We start from the raw sequence: 16319 nt of genomic DNA on the forward strand, positions 1-16319 counted from the left end.
CCCTTAAGAGACCGAACAAAATCCTAAGGACTCTAAAGGATTCGTGTGGACAGCTCCATTTTGAGGACTCAGAAGTCAAAAATGTTATCTATGAATAATAAACTGTTCACAGCACCTAAATGCCAAGAAAAGCGATGGTAAATTACACCTCATGAAGAATTCATGAGATCTAATTTTATTTTATTTCTAACTGTTCATTAATGAACTCAGAACATTCTCTCAAAAAAATTTAAATAATGCAAAGCTCTTACTTCACCTAAAAAAGCTCTTTAATTAGCATTGCAAGTTGTTTGCTTTTACTCGGGAAAACAAATGGTGCCATGGCAGAGGTCCCACAGCCATCTCCTGAATAAGATGACAAAAGGAAAAACAAACAGAACCTCTCAAACAAAACAGAGTCACAATAGTTTTCTTCCTATAGAAAGAAACAGGTTTTTAAACTCCCAGCTTCTCTCTGCCTGTGAAAGCAAGGAAGTCAGCATGGCACACCAGCCTGGTCCTACAAGAACCTTCCTGCAGGTTGAAAAGCCCATTTTGCAGGAGCTGCCTGAGCAGCTCAGCCACAGGCCTTCCATCAGCCCCCACCAACAGGAACTGCCATGCCAAAGCCAGAGGGTCCCTCACAGGCACTGAAACAAGGAGCTTTAAGACCTGGCCTCCCTCAGCACCGTACGGCCCTACTCCAATCTCATGCTGCTCCTTCTACTCACTTCACTGGCATTAAGCACAGCTCTACATTTTGACTAAATTCTGCTGGATCATAAAAATCAGGACAAATCTTGTCTTCCTCTCACTGGAATGTTTAAAAACAATAAGCCAGAGCTCCAGCAGCATGGGTAACAGGCACATCTCTTCCACACACTCTCACAAGTGCCCTTCCCCTCCCTTCCAGAGGAAGGGATACTTGATGTCTTAAAAACAGATTTGGTCAAAGACTCAGCTGAAGATGAGCAGTCACTGCTGAGGGTGGCAAGGCCTCAGTCTTCTTACTGATGCATTTCAGAACGCACTGTACTCAAGTTGAAATGGTGTCCAAACATTTTCACCATGTTCATATTGACCAGGTGCCACAAGAGCGCACAACTGATCCCAGTGGAGAAGACAAATGCATTCACTTCAATAGACTACTTCTGTTCAAACAAGTTATTTTCATAGCTCAGCTTGCCTTGATCTAGTTTGTTACAGGCTGTTGTGTGACAGTGCCAAAACAAAACAGCCTGCCCCCAAATTGCAGCACAATGAATGTAAAGTTTATTGGCAACATGACTTATCACAGTAATGCCTGAAGGACAGAACTGATATTAGCATCAAGTTATGCCAGATACTGTCAGGGTAAGGACTGTTGCTGCACCAACACAATGAAAAAGTTTATTTTTATTTCAGATTTTGCAGAAGGGGCAAAGCAAAATAAACCAAAAGGAAAGTATCTTAGCAGACTGCTGTAGACACATGCTAAGCTGTGACAGCTCTAGAAGCTCTAACTATATCTGCAAACCCAGCCTAGTCATAGGGTTACCTTTCCTTACAAAACTGGTAAAAGGCAAAACAGCAACTCATGATTTATCTGCACCTCACCAAGCGGTAATAAATGCTTTCTGCTCCCACAGAGTATGGGATTTACAGGTTACATTTGACTTCAATGACAAAAAAAGATCGGGTGGAAAAAAAAAGGCAAAACACTCAAGTAAGTTGGATCCATTTCAACATCAAGGTCTGACTAGAGGAAGCCCTCCTCAGAGCTACGTGTCCAATAACCACACAACAAATAGTAACAAATGCACTATATCAAAAACTTCACCTGGTTTCTTATCCTCATTGCAGGTACTCTGAGGTTGAGAAACAGGACTGGGAAGCACTACAGTTAGGGTCCTGTAGTTCAGCACTCCTCAAACCAACAGGAAGCATGCTGAACTGGAGAGCAAGCACAGGCAACCACCCCAGACAGGGATTTCTGGGAAGCAGAATAAAGCAAGCACTTGTGAAAGGACACTGTCAGAAAGAGAGCATGGAAACAACTTCATCATACGCATTACCTAAATCCACAGTAACTGTGGTTCTTTATGAACTTCTAGCAGGCTTGATTTCCATCATGGCAAGCAGCTCCTTCGCTTTAAGATGTCTATGAAGAAATTACGTATCTTGGAAACTTCAGCACAGTTCGGTTCTATTCTTCAGTGCTCTGCAAGCACCAAGCAAAGGCTTACAGCAATATGCCAAACAGCCGTGGAGTGCCCAAGCAGCTGGACTTCATCATTTTAAGTCCCTCCTGCCTGAAACATTCTATCAGCACGAGGGATAGGAAGAACTAAGGTAACAGGCAGCATCAGGGAAGTTACCTACTACCCCTGCATGAGGTTAACTCTTGCAAAAGAAAACTGACATCTAGGAAATCAACCAGTTATACTTTAGAGTCATTTCACTAGAATTTGCTTGTAATCATTTCTGACATTGAACTTCATTTACATATGAAGATATAAGAGAATTCAGCCTTGATTTCACAGTATTCAATCACAGCTCTGGAATGCAGCATCAAAGGAAGCAATCAGAAAACACCAGGAGAGGAAAGTGGATGCATTTTGGGTCAGCTTGATAAGTTCTACAACCAGCTCAGCTTAGAATACTTTGTAGTTCCTTGCGTGCCACACATCACAGCCCTGAACATGGTCGTGGCAAGGACAGGACATGGCATGGACCTGTGCCAGAACAGGGCCACCACTGTTCCTGCCCACTGTGCCTCTAGGGCAGCCTCTGCCAAGAGGCCCAAACATTTCTGAAACCCAAGCAGAGGAAGCACGGTCAGGCACTGCCTTTAGAAAGAACATGGTTTCAATCATCCTGCTGCCTCTGCTGAACTCCTATTGGACAGCTCCATTCCTAAGAATCTCACAAGGGTTTACTTTATTTATTTAATCAAGCTGTACTGCTCCTTATTCCCTCCTGGCTTTTTCAGAAATCAGGATCTACTACTTGTTCTTTCAAGATGCATATGAAGGCAGAAGGAGTTTGAAAAACAAACAATTTCAGCAGGAAGATGACATTTCTCTGATTGATGCTCCAAGCCAAAATCTGATGAAAGCTTCTTTTTTGCAACAGATCACATTTTATTAGACTGATGCCACAAAGGCAGGAAAGAAGTCTCCCACTAGCTGCTTCATCAGTCTTGAAAAGATGGAGACTAGGAAAACCATATTTAAAGACCTGCCTCTGCAGGGTGATAAAACTGGAAAACAGTGAGTATGATGCAAACCCTGAATTCTGGCAAGGTTCGCAAAAGCCCAGATAGTAAGTAGTACTAATAATACAAGAGAATGCTAGGGTCAGACAACTGAAACAGCTCTTAAGTGTAAAGAAAACAACCCAAGAATACAAATAACCATACAAATTTAAATGTACTTAATCTTTCTATAGTTTTAGTGACTTTCTGAACTCTATTCTTAGCTCAGTTTCGTTTCCTAGCCGCTGCCTACCTTACTGACTACATTACTGTGTTACATATTACTAACCTATGTTAGAATTATATTACGGATGTGAGAATACCTATGTCCCACCACGTAGTTAAGCAGATTTCCACAGCTATGCATTGTTAATGCAATAAGCAGAGAGCTGCAAGTTTTCATTTGCTGTAGAGCTGTCACAATTCCACCTTTTTTCCCTTTAAAGAATACCCAGAATTATTTGAAACCCAGAAATTTAGGTAGTGAGAACTGCACTACAAGCCATACTGTAAAACCACTACGGGATCAAGATGGCAAAAGCCTGAAGTCTACTTACCAGCAGTTAAAGCAAAGGCAGGCCAAAGCAGGCTCTCCCTGAAGCCCAGGGACATCCAACTCCCCACCTCTGTTATTACTACTGAAGTCCTAGAAGCAAAAGCTATGATTTTCAAAAGCCTCTACATGATTTAAGGTTCATTAATGTTCACTGCAATAAGATTTCTGCTTCTAAGCCATTTGTTCTCTTTAGAAAGTACTGCCAGTATGTTTTCCAGGCAAGCGAAGATTATGTAGGAGTTTATAGCTTAGCAAAACACACCACAACCAATGTATTTCAGGCTCTGTCCTCAACAGGACCTTAATGAAGACACACTGGTAAATGCAATTCAGAAGCACTAATGAACAGGTGGACATCTTGACTGCTGGCAATAACATCTCTATAGATATTACAGCTCACGAGTTCAAGAGATATACCCCCAGACCAGACATGGGAACACTGGAATTTCCATTCTACTCATTAGAGATGTTAGCTTACTGCTGAGTAACAGCACTTTACCCTGTCCAGTCTTCAACTGAATTAGACTAGTAATAACAAACATTCAAAGCATTTCTGTAATTAACCTCTAATTCTACTGCCCTGTAACACACCATTATTACTTCCAGGAATACTGTCACAAAAAATAGGGGTCCTTGATTCCGCAAGGTGCTATGGTAGACAAAGTTCAAGTGAATTACCCTGGAGTAATGACCACATAAGAAAGCAATGGGCACAAACACAAAATTTAATTCCTGGCGGTAAGTGATAAGAACTGATCTTCTGGGATACAGAGGAGCTGCTCAGTCTGATGCTATCACAGGTGAAGCACCCACAAAACTGCTTACACAAAGTTAAGCAAAGCAATGTATGGGACAAATACCTCAATAATATAGAAAGATCTCACGCAGAAAGAACACTTATGATGAGATCAAGGACCATTACCCACAAATTAACAGTGTACTATTCAACTGATGAAGGACAAAATATCAAGCACATGTGCGTCTATCACAGGTCCAGCTAAAAGATCCTACCAGCTTATCCCTGACAAACTCCAATAGTGCCTACACTAAAGAAAGGAAACAGGCCCCAGGCCAAGCCAAACATCTTCCTTATTCAAATTACTAGGATGCTTCCTGAAGTTGCTAAATAAACTCATTAACTACATTCTTATTCAAATAAATGAACATACCCTGAACATTCAAATATCTTTTGAAACTCCTGGTAAGGAGTGAGTCTGTGGATAAAGTAACCCTAGTTAAAATACAACAACCGCTTCTGCCAGGTGCAGATGCACGAAGACAACAGGTCTCAGGCCACCTGCAGAGCCCAACCTCAAACCCTGTGCACTGTGTTTTGCTTAGATGACAATAGGCAACCATTAAGAAAGTGAAAACATTAGCGATTATTAGGCAGAACTGTCCTAAAAACCCAAACACAGACAAACAGCTTACAAAGGTACTTAAAGAACTGAAGGAAGAAGAAAAGAAACAATGCTAATACCTTTTCTGTTGAATAGCCTTTCCTTCCAATCCTCAGCGTCTAGACTCAAAGCTTCTTTAGAGCTGGATCCAATCCATCAGTGTTTCACCTCAAACAAGAACTCTGTCATTGTCTCGAGGTGACCTTGGGTCATTAAAGCTAAAAAAGTCCTCTAAGCATCTCTGGTTGCTGGGGCATTCAGCCTAGTCACTTTGGGGTGGGAAGATCTTCCTGCAGCAGCCACCAGGACCACATATGGCTGTAAAGCTCCTTGATAGCCAAAGATCATCATGTAAATGCTTGTGGTTTTTTTTTTCTTCCCCCCCTCTAAGTAGAAAGGACTAATCATGGAAATTAAACTCAGTTTCTATCCCAGTGAGCATCTACATTTATGAACACTTCTTTCAGTAGCTGAGTAATGACAAGCAGAGACAATAAAAAAGAGTCTAAAAATACACTCCTCTTTTTCCTGGATTAGTGTGTCTACAGTTAAATATAAACTGTGCTCTATAAATTATCAAACACAATGTCAAATTCTGAAGCGTACTCCGGAATCTCTCACAGAGCACACGAAACAGAAAATGATAATTTTGTTCTGGCCCACTTAGTCTGGAGAACAATATGCTACTGTGCTGGATCACCGAGGGCCTTCCATCCCTGGTCACACTGAAAATGGCCACCATCACCACAGCAGTTGCGTACTGCATTTTTTAGGGCCCTCTGCATCAAGTGAAGAGATTAATTCCCTGAACAGCTGCTCTTACAGGAAGGAAATCAAACGGCAATATTGCCACAGAATAGCTGGCACATGCATATTAGGAAGAATTTCCATCGTTCACGCTTTCTGCTAAAAATGAACTTCCCCCTACTCATCTACTGCCAGTATCTTCATTTGGAACAAAGATATGCAGGGAACACTATTAGAACTGTTTTTATTTAAGGAATATTCGTTTATATGCATTATTACTTCTACAGCACTGTGACAGTGCCTTCTGCTTTGCAGGAATGAAAGGGACAAGCATGCCCACAAGCCTCAGCCTTTTCCAGAAGCACACAGTAGAAGAAGCCACTGGCCACCATTAGAATACTGAGGTCTATCAGCAGGAGAAGGCGAATCCAAGGACAGCAATTTAGTGCTGCACTTACCTTTTCATTAAGTACCCCCAAGTCTCTGATTCCAAGCGAATAATGTGCTAACAACTCACCACAAAGCAGTGGCTTAAACGTGGGTTAATTTGTATCGTGTAACATGGAACTGCACAAAACTAGGGGAGGCCACACTGCAGCTCGTGAGGGCTGAGGAAAGGCCTGGCCTCCTCCCCACCTACCAGCATTTGACTCTCACCAGAAGGCTTCTAATATTTTGCCCAATTCACCACAAGCTCTCAAACCTGAACTACTATGAACAGGTCAACATCCACACATCATAACAAACATTTAGAATTTAACTGAACTGAATAAAGTCTTCCAGTAATGCTTACCTTAACAATAACAACCTTTCAAGTCACAAATACCAGTTTTCCTTCTAACAACAGTAGAAAAACACAGACTTATGGCAACTGCACTCATCTGCCCCACAAGAGATAACGTGACAGTCAGCTCCTGGAATTCCACATTCTCAATGGGCCACTGCGCACAACATTACGGGATGAGTCAGATCCATCTTAAATTATAAATTGTGAGTATTGTTGTCTTTGCCAGTTTTCAAGTATGCAATGATGAAAAATTCATAAGGGAAGGAAAGAAAAAAGGACGAGCTTCCTTCATCCCTCATGTACCTACAAAAGCTTTTAAGCAGCACTCAACCAGGGAGTGAATACAGAGAAGCCTTCAGCTCCTCCGACCAGGCTCGCACGCAATCACAGGCAATGCACAGGCCCAAGCGCAGTGCAGTGACCTTCCATCTTCTTTTCAGCTGCGTGTGGAGGGTCAGATGGGACCACATCCTCACCAGCCACCTCGGAGGAAGCAAGGACTGAAACAGAGACAGCTTAGTGGCCACCTGACAGCTCTGCAAACACTCCAGACTGGAGCAACCGACTCCAAAGAGCTTTGCTATTGAAAGGGCTCCAGTGGTGCCAGTGCCCTCTGCCAACGCTGAAAGTGACCAACATGGACAGAAAAGCATTACGCAGAGAACATTCCTGAAGCACTGAATTAGAGGGCAACTTTCATTTGCATCTGTTCCGAAACAGATTATCGTGCTGCACCCCCAGGACTTCTGGAAGCTCAGAAACCAAATACTCTATAGCCCCAACCCTGGAAAGTATTGGTGCATGATCTCACACTGGGGAAAATATACCAACTGTAAGATATTTATTGCTATAAAGCATCTCATAAGAATTTAGTAATAAAAAAAAAAAAGTGAACGTAGGGAAAATTATTTGAGACTTCAAGAATGCATAATTCTCCATCACAACAGCATCACTGACGCAATTGCATGTGCCTTAGCAACAAAAGCTTACTACAGAATCTTATATACATCACAACTCTAAATATCAAAGCCAGGCTTGCCTTTCATCGTGTAACTAACCCTCTTCAGAAAGGACACAAAGGTCTAGGTTGTGTGTCTTTTTTTTTTTTAACATTTTCAATCTTTAAATATGGATTTATTTCTTGACTCTTACAGATTTTCTTCATTCAGGGGAGAATCATCAAATATGTTGCAATCAAAGGTAGAACAATAGGTAAAAGATGCTCAGCCCCTTCCTTCACTTTACAGGGTCCTAAAGAAGAAATAATTAGGTGACCCAGTATGATTAGGGAAAACGTGAATTATCATTGCCAAAAATAAAGAGATATCTAACACTGGTGTTACTGAGCTTGTTCTTAATTTATGCAAGCAATGTAACAAATAGAACAATATTAGGTAGTTGAAAAAATTGCTTTCTTACTGTACCTCATCTGAAAACACCTCATTTCTAACAGTGATGTTCCACCACTATTGCATTCTCCCAGAATACTCAAGTAAACAAAAGGTCTTATCTTCACTGCCCCAAGCTATCACCCAAAACTGGTTATAATTGAAGGCATGAACAAAGTAAGTAACAAACCTGCAAAGTCAAGGCTCTGAGGAATCAGCGGGCATCACACCACAGCACCAGCTCAGCTCTACCACTCAATACCTCTCAAGTAGAACAGCGCAGTTTCATGTATTTGTGCTTCAGTTCTTCCCTCCAAGCTTCTCCTTCCTTTTCTAGATAGTTAATTTTAGACAATTATTGCCTCTGACACATTGAGACCTTCTCTCTGCCTTCTTCTTAGTGTGTATCTAGTGACCTACAAAAGCCCCCTGCACCTAAAACATTCTGGTATTTTAGAAAGATCATTTGAAGGAGGAAAAAAGAGCAAGCAAGGGAATTCATTTGAACGCCCACTTCTTCAACATCTTCACTTGACAGTATCTCAAACATTTCGACACACTCAAACATTACATCTAAATCCATATTAGATACCGATTTTACTACAACTAAGTCTATTTTACTTATTAAACTGTAAACATTACCTTCCTCTTTCCTTTTCTACAGAGTCCCGCAAAAACACGTCCTGCTTGTGGAGCTGCTTGGAAGTCCTACGCTTTTGATAACCAGATGTATGCACATACAATTGCAGAGTATTACCTTACAGAAACACCCTTTCCATTTTCATTCCCATGCCAGCTCTTCCTTTCGCATCCATTCGAATGGCACAGAAAGACACACACAGGAACACATGAAATACAGGCATGCTCATCTCTTCCTCCATCCTTTGCGGAAAGGAGAGAAGAAGTGCAGTGGGGGAAGGGTGCCTTTCCAGAGAGAAGCAAATTCTGTGAAATCTGGCCTATCATTTACAAAGGCAACGTGGTTTATCATTGTTTCACTTGCCAAGAAAACTTTGCGCCCACTTCTCCCCCCAAACCCCAATGACATTGAAAAAAATACTGCATTGCAGTATTTGCCAGTGCATCCAAGTGTATCCAGTCAGCTGTCCCACCAACAAACAAATGTACATTTTAATGTGCCCAGGCATGTAAATTAGTTGTTTAGCAGACACAGATTGCCAAAACAGACGAGTAGATTTGTCAAGTTATCTGCATCTCTCTCACTATAACATCCTCTGCCACTGCCCATTTCTTGCCTGGAGTCCCTACTGAAAAATTTTCAAAGTGCAAGTTCCTAAGGAAGACACCAGATTCCCCTGCCAGAATATGGGATGCAATCAGACTTTATTTCTCCCGAAAAACCTCGGGGAGCGCAGAAGATAACCCGCATTTAATTAATACCCTCACAGCATTTCAAGTAGGAAGGTTGGTGAAAAAAGTCATCGTAACCTAAAAGATGTTTCCAAAAATTAATATATGCAAGATTAACACAACCAGATTTTCTTTCAATAGAGTCAAAATATTTATCAGGAGCAAATAAAGATGAGGAAGACTATTCCAAACCCATTCAAGTGAGATTTTTAAGTACACCCCTTCTAATTCATCCTTTGTCACAACAGCTCGGGCTCACTTCGAGAGCTCAAAAAAGAAAAATTAATAAAGAAGAAAGCAGAGGAGGCAAGAAAGCCAGACAACAGCACAGACATCTGAGTCTAACATGGGAACTTGATTAGTGAAGTACATGGAGACAGGATTTAAAACTGCTGGACAGGACTCACACTGCATCAAAACCTAATTCTGAATTTCATCCTTTCTGACTAGGTGTTCACCAAGACAGCAGTGTTCTTTTTTTTCCTTCCCAAAACATGCCTAAATACTGCTGCAATTTCTCTACCTTTTAATTTAAACTGGAAGAGGCTTTACGTTTTCATCTTTCTATAGTAATTCTGAGCAATTTAACTATTAATTTCACTAACCTCACAGCTATTTTCCTATATGAAGGTCTACAGCGTGATCCCTTACATGCAGAAAGAATGCCACTATGTGCAGGCTGTATTCATTAATATCATCCTAAAACAAAGAAAAGAGGAAGACTGAGGCAGGAACACGTGCGCCATAAGACAAGGACTACATTTTAAAATCTTTGTAGAAATACCAAACTGAACAAAAAGTGAAAATGTAAGTGCTAGCTGATGACTCTTAAACAATGCAGCTGTGTATAATAAAGGCACCCTTATTTATTGGCGTGACTAAGTTAACAGATTTAGAACACAGCATCTCTGTTTCAGATGGAAGAAAAATCTTGCTCACACATACAACTATAATACTTGTCAGAACACATCTCTGCACACGGACAGGCTGTGAAATACACAATTTTACACATACACACACACCCTCAAGATTTTTCCCCTTACAATGTAAAACAGTGCAGCTTTCAGAGGGCCATTCAGCCACTTCTTCACAGAAAGGACTGCAGCAGAAGCAGCACTAAAAACAAAGCAAATCAGAAGGGGGATTTAATTTCTTTTTATTCCTACTGAAATCGAGCAATAACGTCCCTGCTCCGATTTGCATTTGAAGCAATTGTGCACGAGAGAAAGGAAGAGAGTAAGAAATAATCTGAAAACGAAGGCAGAAAGAAAGGCGTGTTCTGTATCCGTGCTCCGCTCCTCTTGTGCCTCCTGATGTGTGATAGATGAGCATGTTCTGGGCAACCACATTTTCCTATCTCTTACACTACCGTCTATCGCCCAGTAGCCGCTACGCCGTTAACGCTCCAGCACCGACAGCCTCGCTTAAAGATGCGCTTCTCTATGGCACATTGTTTGCCACCACAATGAGAGCCCATCACCACCAGCACAATATTCAGCTGCAGTTCCCAAAGTAAAGTTGCCACGCGCAGCCTGCCATTGGAAGTGGCACTGCTACAGCAGATGGAGAATAGATGGTGGCTCAAGGTGGGGCTGGAGACGGAGAGGAAAATAATCCCATTATTTTCGTAAATTCTGCTCAGCGCATAAACGGCAGGATCTGGTGAACTCCCCTGAACTGATTATCCTGCCATATAACCATCTGATTTTGTAAAAATACCAATATCACTTAACACAAAATCACCGCTTAGGGTAAATTCATTCTACCTACTGTTCTCATAGGGACATTTGCTGGAAAATTCTAAGAAATGATTTGCAGAAGCTATCAGCTGTGGGAGTTCACTATTATACCTCTGTCAACTTCATTCAATATAATTTACATTTTTTTTTTATACTGCCTCGCAGGATTCCTTGCCATTTTTTGCACGTACAATTTCACAGCAGGGAGGGGAAAAAAAAAAAAAGGAGGAAAAAAAAAAAGATAACCCTCTTTTGCAAAGGAGAAAGAACAGATGCTTAAAAACAGATTTCTAGAAATCACTGTAAGCCTGAGCCAGAAATGTAATTAACACCTATTTATAAGGAATAATTAAAGTTGTGACTGCCACAAAGAATAGCACAGATAATCGAGGTAGCCCCTGCTTTTTTTTTTTTTAGTTTTTTTTTTTTTTTTTTACACTGTTTGCAGTATTCCCACATGATTGCCACCTGCTCCCCCACTCAGCTTCCCCTCTGCTCGTTTCCCCGGCAACCTTTCATTGGCTTTTCCTCCCAGCTATCGCTTTCAGTTCGGCTGCTCAGTCTAATCTTATTTGTTTTACACCCATCAAAACAAGCAGGCAGACAAAGGCAATCCTGTAAGAAAGGGAAAAGACCGCCGCTTTGTTTCCCCGGCCGCGCTCCGTGGCGGCGGCGAGGGGACCGAGCGGGGGTGCATTGTGCGCGGCCCCCCGCCCCCGGGATGCGATCGTGCCATTTTGCACAAGGCGAGCACAAAAGGGGAGAGAGCGGCTCCGGTCCCTCGGCTGCCAGCGCGGGCTAAAAATAGAATTACTATCCGCGCACAGAAATATGGCTTTGCCCTTCTCCTCGGTACGAAGGAATAATAAAAAAAAAAAAAAAAGCAAAAAGCGCACAGACCGCGGCCCCCGGCCCCGCGCAGCCCCGCACTACCTGACTCCCCGCGCACGGCCCCACGCGGGGCCACCCGCACCCCCCGCGGCGCTCCCGGCCCGGCGCGGCGCTGCCCATCGCGGTGGCGGCTCCCGAACAAAGAGCCCCGCGCGGTGCGGTGGGGCGAGGCGCCGCGCTCACTTACCATCTTCAGGCCATTCCACTCCATCTGGGATCGCCAAGATGGACCCTCAGAGCCCCTCACCGAGTCGGAAGCAAAGAGAGCGTTATGTAAAAGCTGACATTCCTTCTTACAGCGCGGCTGCCCAGCGATGCAACAAAATCGACATAGACTAGGCGCTGCAACACACACAGCCTCCTCCTCTTTTTATGAGGTCATGACAGGAAACTCTTTGAAATACAATATGCAGCATTTACCGAAGCTCATATAAATCACTCGCTTTTAAAATTACCATACCTATTGCGCAGTCCACCAAAAGAAAATTACCAATCTCGAGGCTTTTTTTTTTGTCCTCCCCTCTCCTCCCCCCCACCCCCCCCCCCCCGAGGATTTCGCATCTCCGAACGCCGCCGTGCACGCACCCCCGCTCGCACAAAGCCGCCGTCCCCGCGCCCGCCACGCACCGCCCGGCATCAGCGCTCCGCTCCGCTCCGAGCGCACCGCCGCCACCTCGCAACGAGAGTACATCCTTTATTAAAGGACGCGCAGACATTAAATATGAAAGGGAGGGAGGGAGAGAGAGAGAGAGGGAGAGAGAGGGAGAGATCATGGACGAGCACAGCAAGCCACCCCCGTGTGAGACAGGCGGAGAGCGATGCACGTTTGGGGAAATCTATGTCAGCCTCTACGTCTACCTCTACAAACACCCGCTGCGCCCCGAGCTTAAATCTACCAATACCTACCATAACCATTCTTAATGGCAAATATTGGGTCTTGAAAGGCTTCAACTCTTCTACAGACTGGCTAAGGTTTCGGGGACCTGACTTTTATTGGTATTTGTTAAGATCCACCAAGCACAGTGTGCGCAGCGGGCGCGGGGGGCGCGGGGCGGGCGGTGGGGCCGCGCTGCCCGCTCGCTGCTGGCGCTGCCGCTGCTGGCGCTGCTGCCGCCGGCCCCGCGCCGCGCCCATTTATGGCCCCATCTGTCAGCGGCGCCCGCGCGCTCATTGGCCGCCGCCGCGCGGGGAGGCGTCGCGACATCAGGTGCTATTGAAATGAGCCGCCGCCAGATTGACGGTGTTAATGAGCCGCTGACCTCCGCCCGCCGCGGCACCGGGCGGGGTCCCGAACCGCGCCGCTCGTTAAGGCCCGCGCCGAGGAGGGCCGCGCGGCCCCTCCGCGCCTCTCCCCGCGCCGCCGCCCGGCGAGGAGCAGCGCGCGAGGCCTGCCGTGCGCCCCAACGGCCGCGCCGAACGCCCCCCGCTCGGCCCTCGCTCGGCCGGGGCGGCCCAGCCCTCGGCCGGCATTGTGCTGAGCGGAGCGTGCCCGAGTTCACACACACACACCGCTGACAAAACCGCCGCCCCACGCAGCGCGGCGGGTTAGTGACAGTTCGTGACAGAGCAGCGCGTTCCTATTCCATATTCTACGATTCCTCGCTCGCAGGTTGGCCGAGCCAGCAAGGCGCGGCATCCTTTCATCGCAACTGACCTGGAGTTCGCACGCACCCCCACTAAAGCGTACTGCTCTACACACACGCAGGGATCGCCTCGTTCCACCATTCGGGCGTTCCTAGCAGCAGAGACGGTCCCTCGCAGTTCGGTACTAACGGGAGCGCTCCCAAAGCTGAGGTAAAAGCAGAGCGGTGGGATGAGCCCACACAGAGCTCCTTCCGAGGAGAAAGAAGGGCACCTCCGCACAAACCACCACGCACACCTTCAAAAAACACCTAACTGGATAACCACTGCTCAGAAGTTGCATTTTATTTTGCAGTATAGATGTGCCCCCTCGGAGCTGCTCGGCTCACAGCTGACATGCCGCACATCTCACATTGCTTTCAGTCACACACACTCACTGAACACGGGAATACAATGTATGAAATACAGTCAGATTACAAAGCCCAGCTCCAAGCTGACCCATCACCGAGAAAAACCACATTTACAAGGCATCACACAACCTAGCTGCGGAATGAGTACTGAATTTGATTAAAATAGGAACAATGTAAGGATGCTGCGGAAGGTTTCTCTCACCATACATCTTTTTGAGCACATTTCTAGCTTGGTAAAAACTAACAGAGATTAAACTCGCCCAGAAGATCCGTTTCCTAACTCGACTACTGAGGTGATCCACTCTCCACACACCGGCATCACAATGCTACTGAGCCACTTTATTACCATACATTTGCGTGCAAATATACATTGAACACTGAAGTTAAATTTGTAATGCAAATTTTTACTTAAGGTATCTTCTGGGTTAATAACAATTAAAGAAGGAAATCCAGACATTATTTTATGTCTTTTCAAGTTCAGCTTACTTCATTGCAATAAATTGGTTATGCATATCAGAAGATTCAGCCATTTTTCTGAAACAATAATTGCACGCTGCTCCCCTAAAAAACACATCAGCTCTTTCGTTTGTCTGTATATCCAGGTGCTCTGCACACCGACCGCGTTCCCCAAAAGCGCCCCACACACAGGCTTTCCGAGGAGCACTAAAACAAACGCTCAACCGTCCTCAGAGGCCTCCCTCCGTAAAGACAAAGGCAGAATCCTATTGTTGAAAAAGTCAACCTTATTCTCCTCTTTCCAATAGTACCATTTATCTCTCAGGGTAAGCGCCTGGCCACGGCATCACAGTTGTGACACATTCGTAAAGCATCAAATTCTCAATACAGCCCCTCCAGAATCCACCCGCAAGCATATTTTTAATGCAGTCTTCCATCCCCACAAAATAGAAACTTGTCTTAAACAGCTAATCCAATATCAAAATGAAATCACAGGGTTGTTTCCCACCCCCACCCCCCTCTCCTTACCATAAATGAGCAGTTTCTTGACTCATTAATGACAGTTTCCCTTAAAAGAAGTGATCTCATATCACTGAGCCCCTCTCCACCACGCATACATCCCAAAGGTTGCGGGTATCTTAGCATCAGTAGCCGCTAGCAAGCTCTCTCATACAGAGCCCAGATGGACTATACCAGAAGCCAATTCAGCGTTAATAACTACCTACTCTGTGCAGTTTAGAAGCCTTACGTGGCATAATGTCCTAGGCAACAGCAGCCGATTCAAACCGCAAATAAAAGACAACCCAATTCTCCAAAAGCATCAAAAGGAAAAAAATCATAATAAATTCAAGAATGATTTTTTTAATCTCTTACTTTCAGAAGATTAATCTGAAGCCTTCATAAACATAGAAAAAGGAGAAAAAACAGATGCTGCCCAGAAAAAGTGACAAAATATTACCTCATTATTTAACAAAGCAGCATTAAGCGTCCTGCTGATTTCAAACATCTTGCCACAGATTTTGGTTAAGAGAAACAGAAAGAATCCTTTGCAAGCCCTCTGTCTGCAAAGGGTTCTTCAATTTTCTTGCGCACAACAGAATAGTCAATATGTTATTTCCCTAGAGTTCGCACATTAAAACATCTAGTCAGTGAGCTGAATTTTCCCCTTATCACACAGTAGACTCCTGTTATATGTACTGCTCTCTTTGCAAGATTAGCCTGCCCCAAACATGGCTGTTGTTTAAACTATTCTTTAAAGTAACAGTTCACTCCATAACCACCAGGTGGGCAGTGAACACAGATTCAAGTAACCATCTTAAAGATTTCTTCTTGGAATCGCTTTGGAAAGGCTGTGATATACAGCAGAACCCACAGCACTATGCCTATCAAGCAGGAGGAAAAAAACACACGTGTATGATTTAAATACATGTATGTGGTCTGCACTGTTTTGTGCACTTCCCTCTCCAGAAGTAAGCTCAACTAAAAGAAAAAACACCAAAACTTCCACCATTATTATTCTTTAAAGGGACCTTAAAATTTATGAAGACCATTTCATTCAGCAAAAATGGACTAAATGGTAACACCCTATCAGTTCAGAGAACAAAATGTAATTAGAAGGGAAAACACACCCACTGAAATGGTCTGTACTGCAGACCAAAATTAGCATCAAGTTCAGCCTGACAGCATCTCAGGAATACACAAAATTCAGTGTGCAAATAATTCACATGTGGGTAGAGTCTGCTAGAAAATACTAACTATACCTCCAAGCAAATTTGCAGA

At 44.1% G+C, this 16319-nt stretch overlaps 1 protein-coding gene across 10 annotated transcripts in view; it reads right to left on the reverse strand.

Annotated features, from left to right (window-relative positions):
- ELAVL4 (ELAV like RNA binding protein 4) overlaps positions 1-16319 on the reverse strand; it is a 74506-nt gene that overhangs the window by 45037 nt on the left and 13150 nt on the right. Inside the window, exon 1 of one of the 10 annotated variants that reach the window (XM_048945969.1) lies at positions 15499-15671. The exons of 2 other annotated variants lie outside the window; for them this stretch is intronic. In XM_048945969.1, the coding sequence (XP_048801926.1) occupies positions 15499-15546 (48 nt within the window). In that variant the 5' untranslated portion in view covers positions 15547-15671. Of the gene's footprint in view, positions 1-12135; positions 12214-12280; positions 12544-12678; positions 12699-12720; positions 12849-12999; positions 13153-13747; positions 13863-15068; positions 15201-15498; positions 15672-16319 lie in introns of those variants that run through there. 7 more of the 10 variants (XM_048945967.1, XM_048945976.1, XM_048945973.1 and 4 more) reach the window with 7 other exon arrangements.

The sequence above is a fragment of the Lagopus muta genome, chromosome 5, assembly GCF_023343835.1.
Source record: "Lagopus muta isolate bLagMut1 chromosome 5, bLagMut1 primary, whole genome shotgun sequence".
Taxonomy (NCBI): Eukaryota; Metazoa; Chordata; class Aves; order Galliformes; family Phasianidae; genus Lagopus; species Lagopus muta.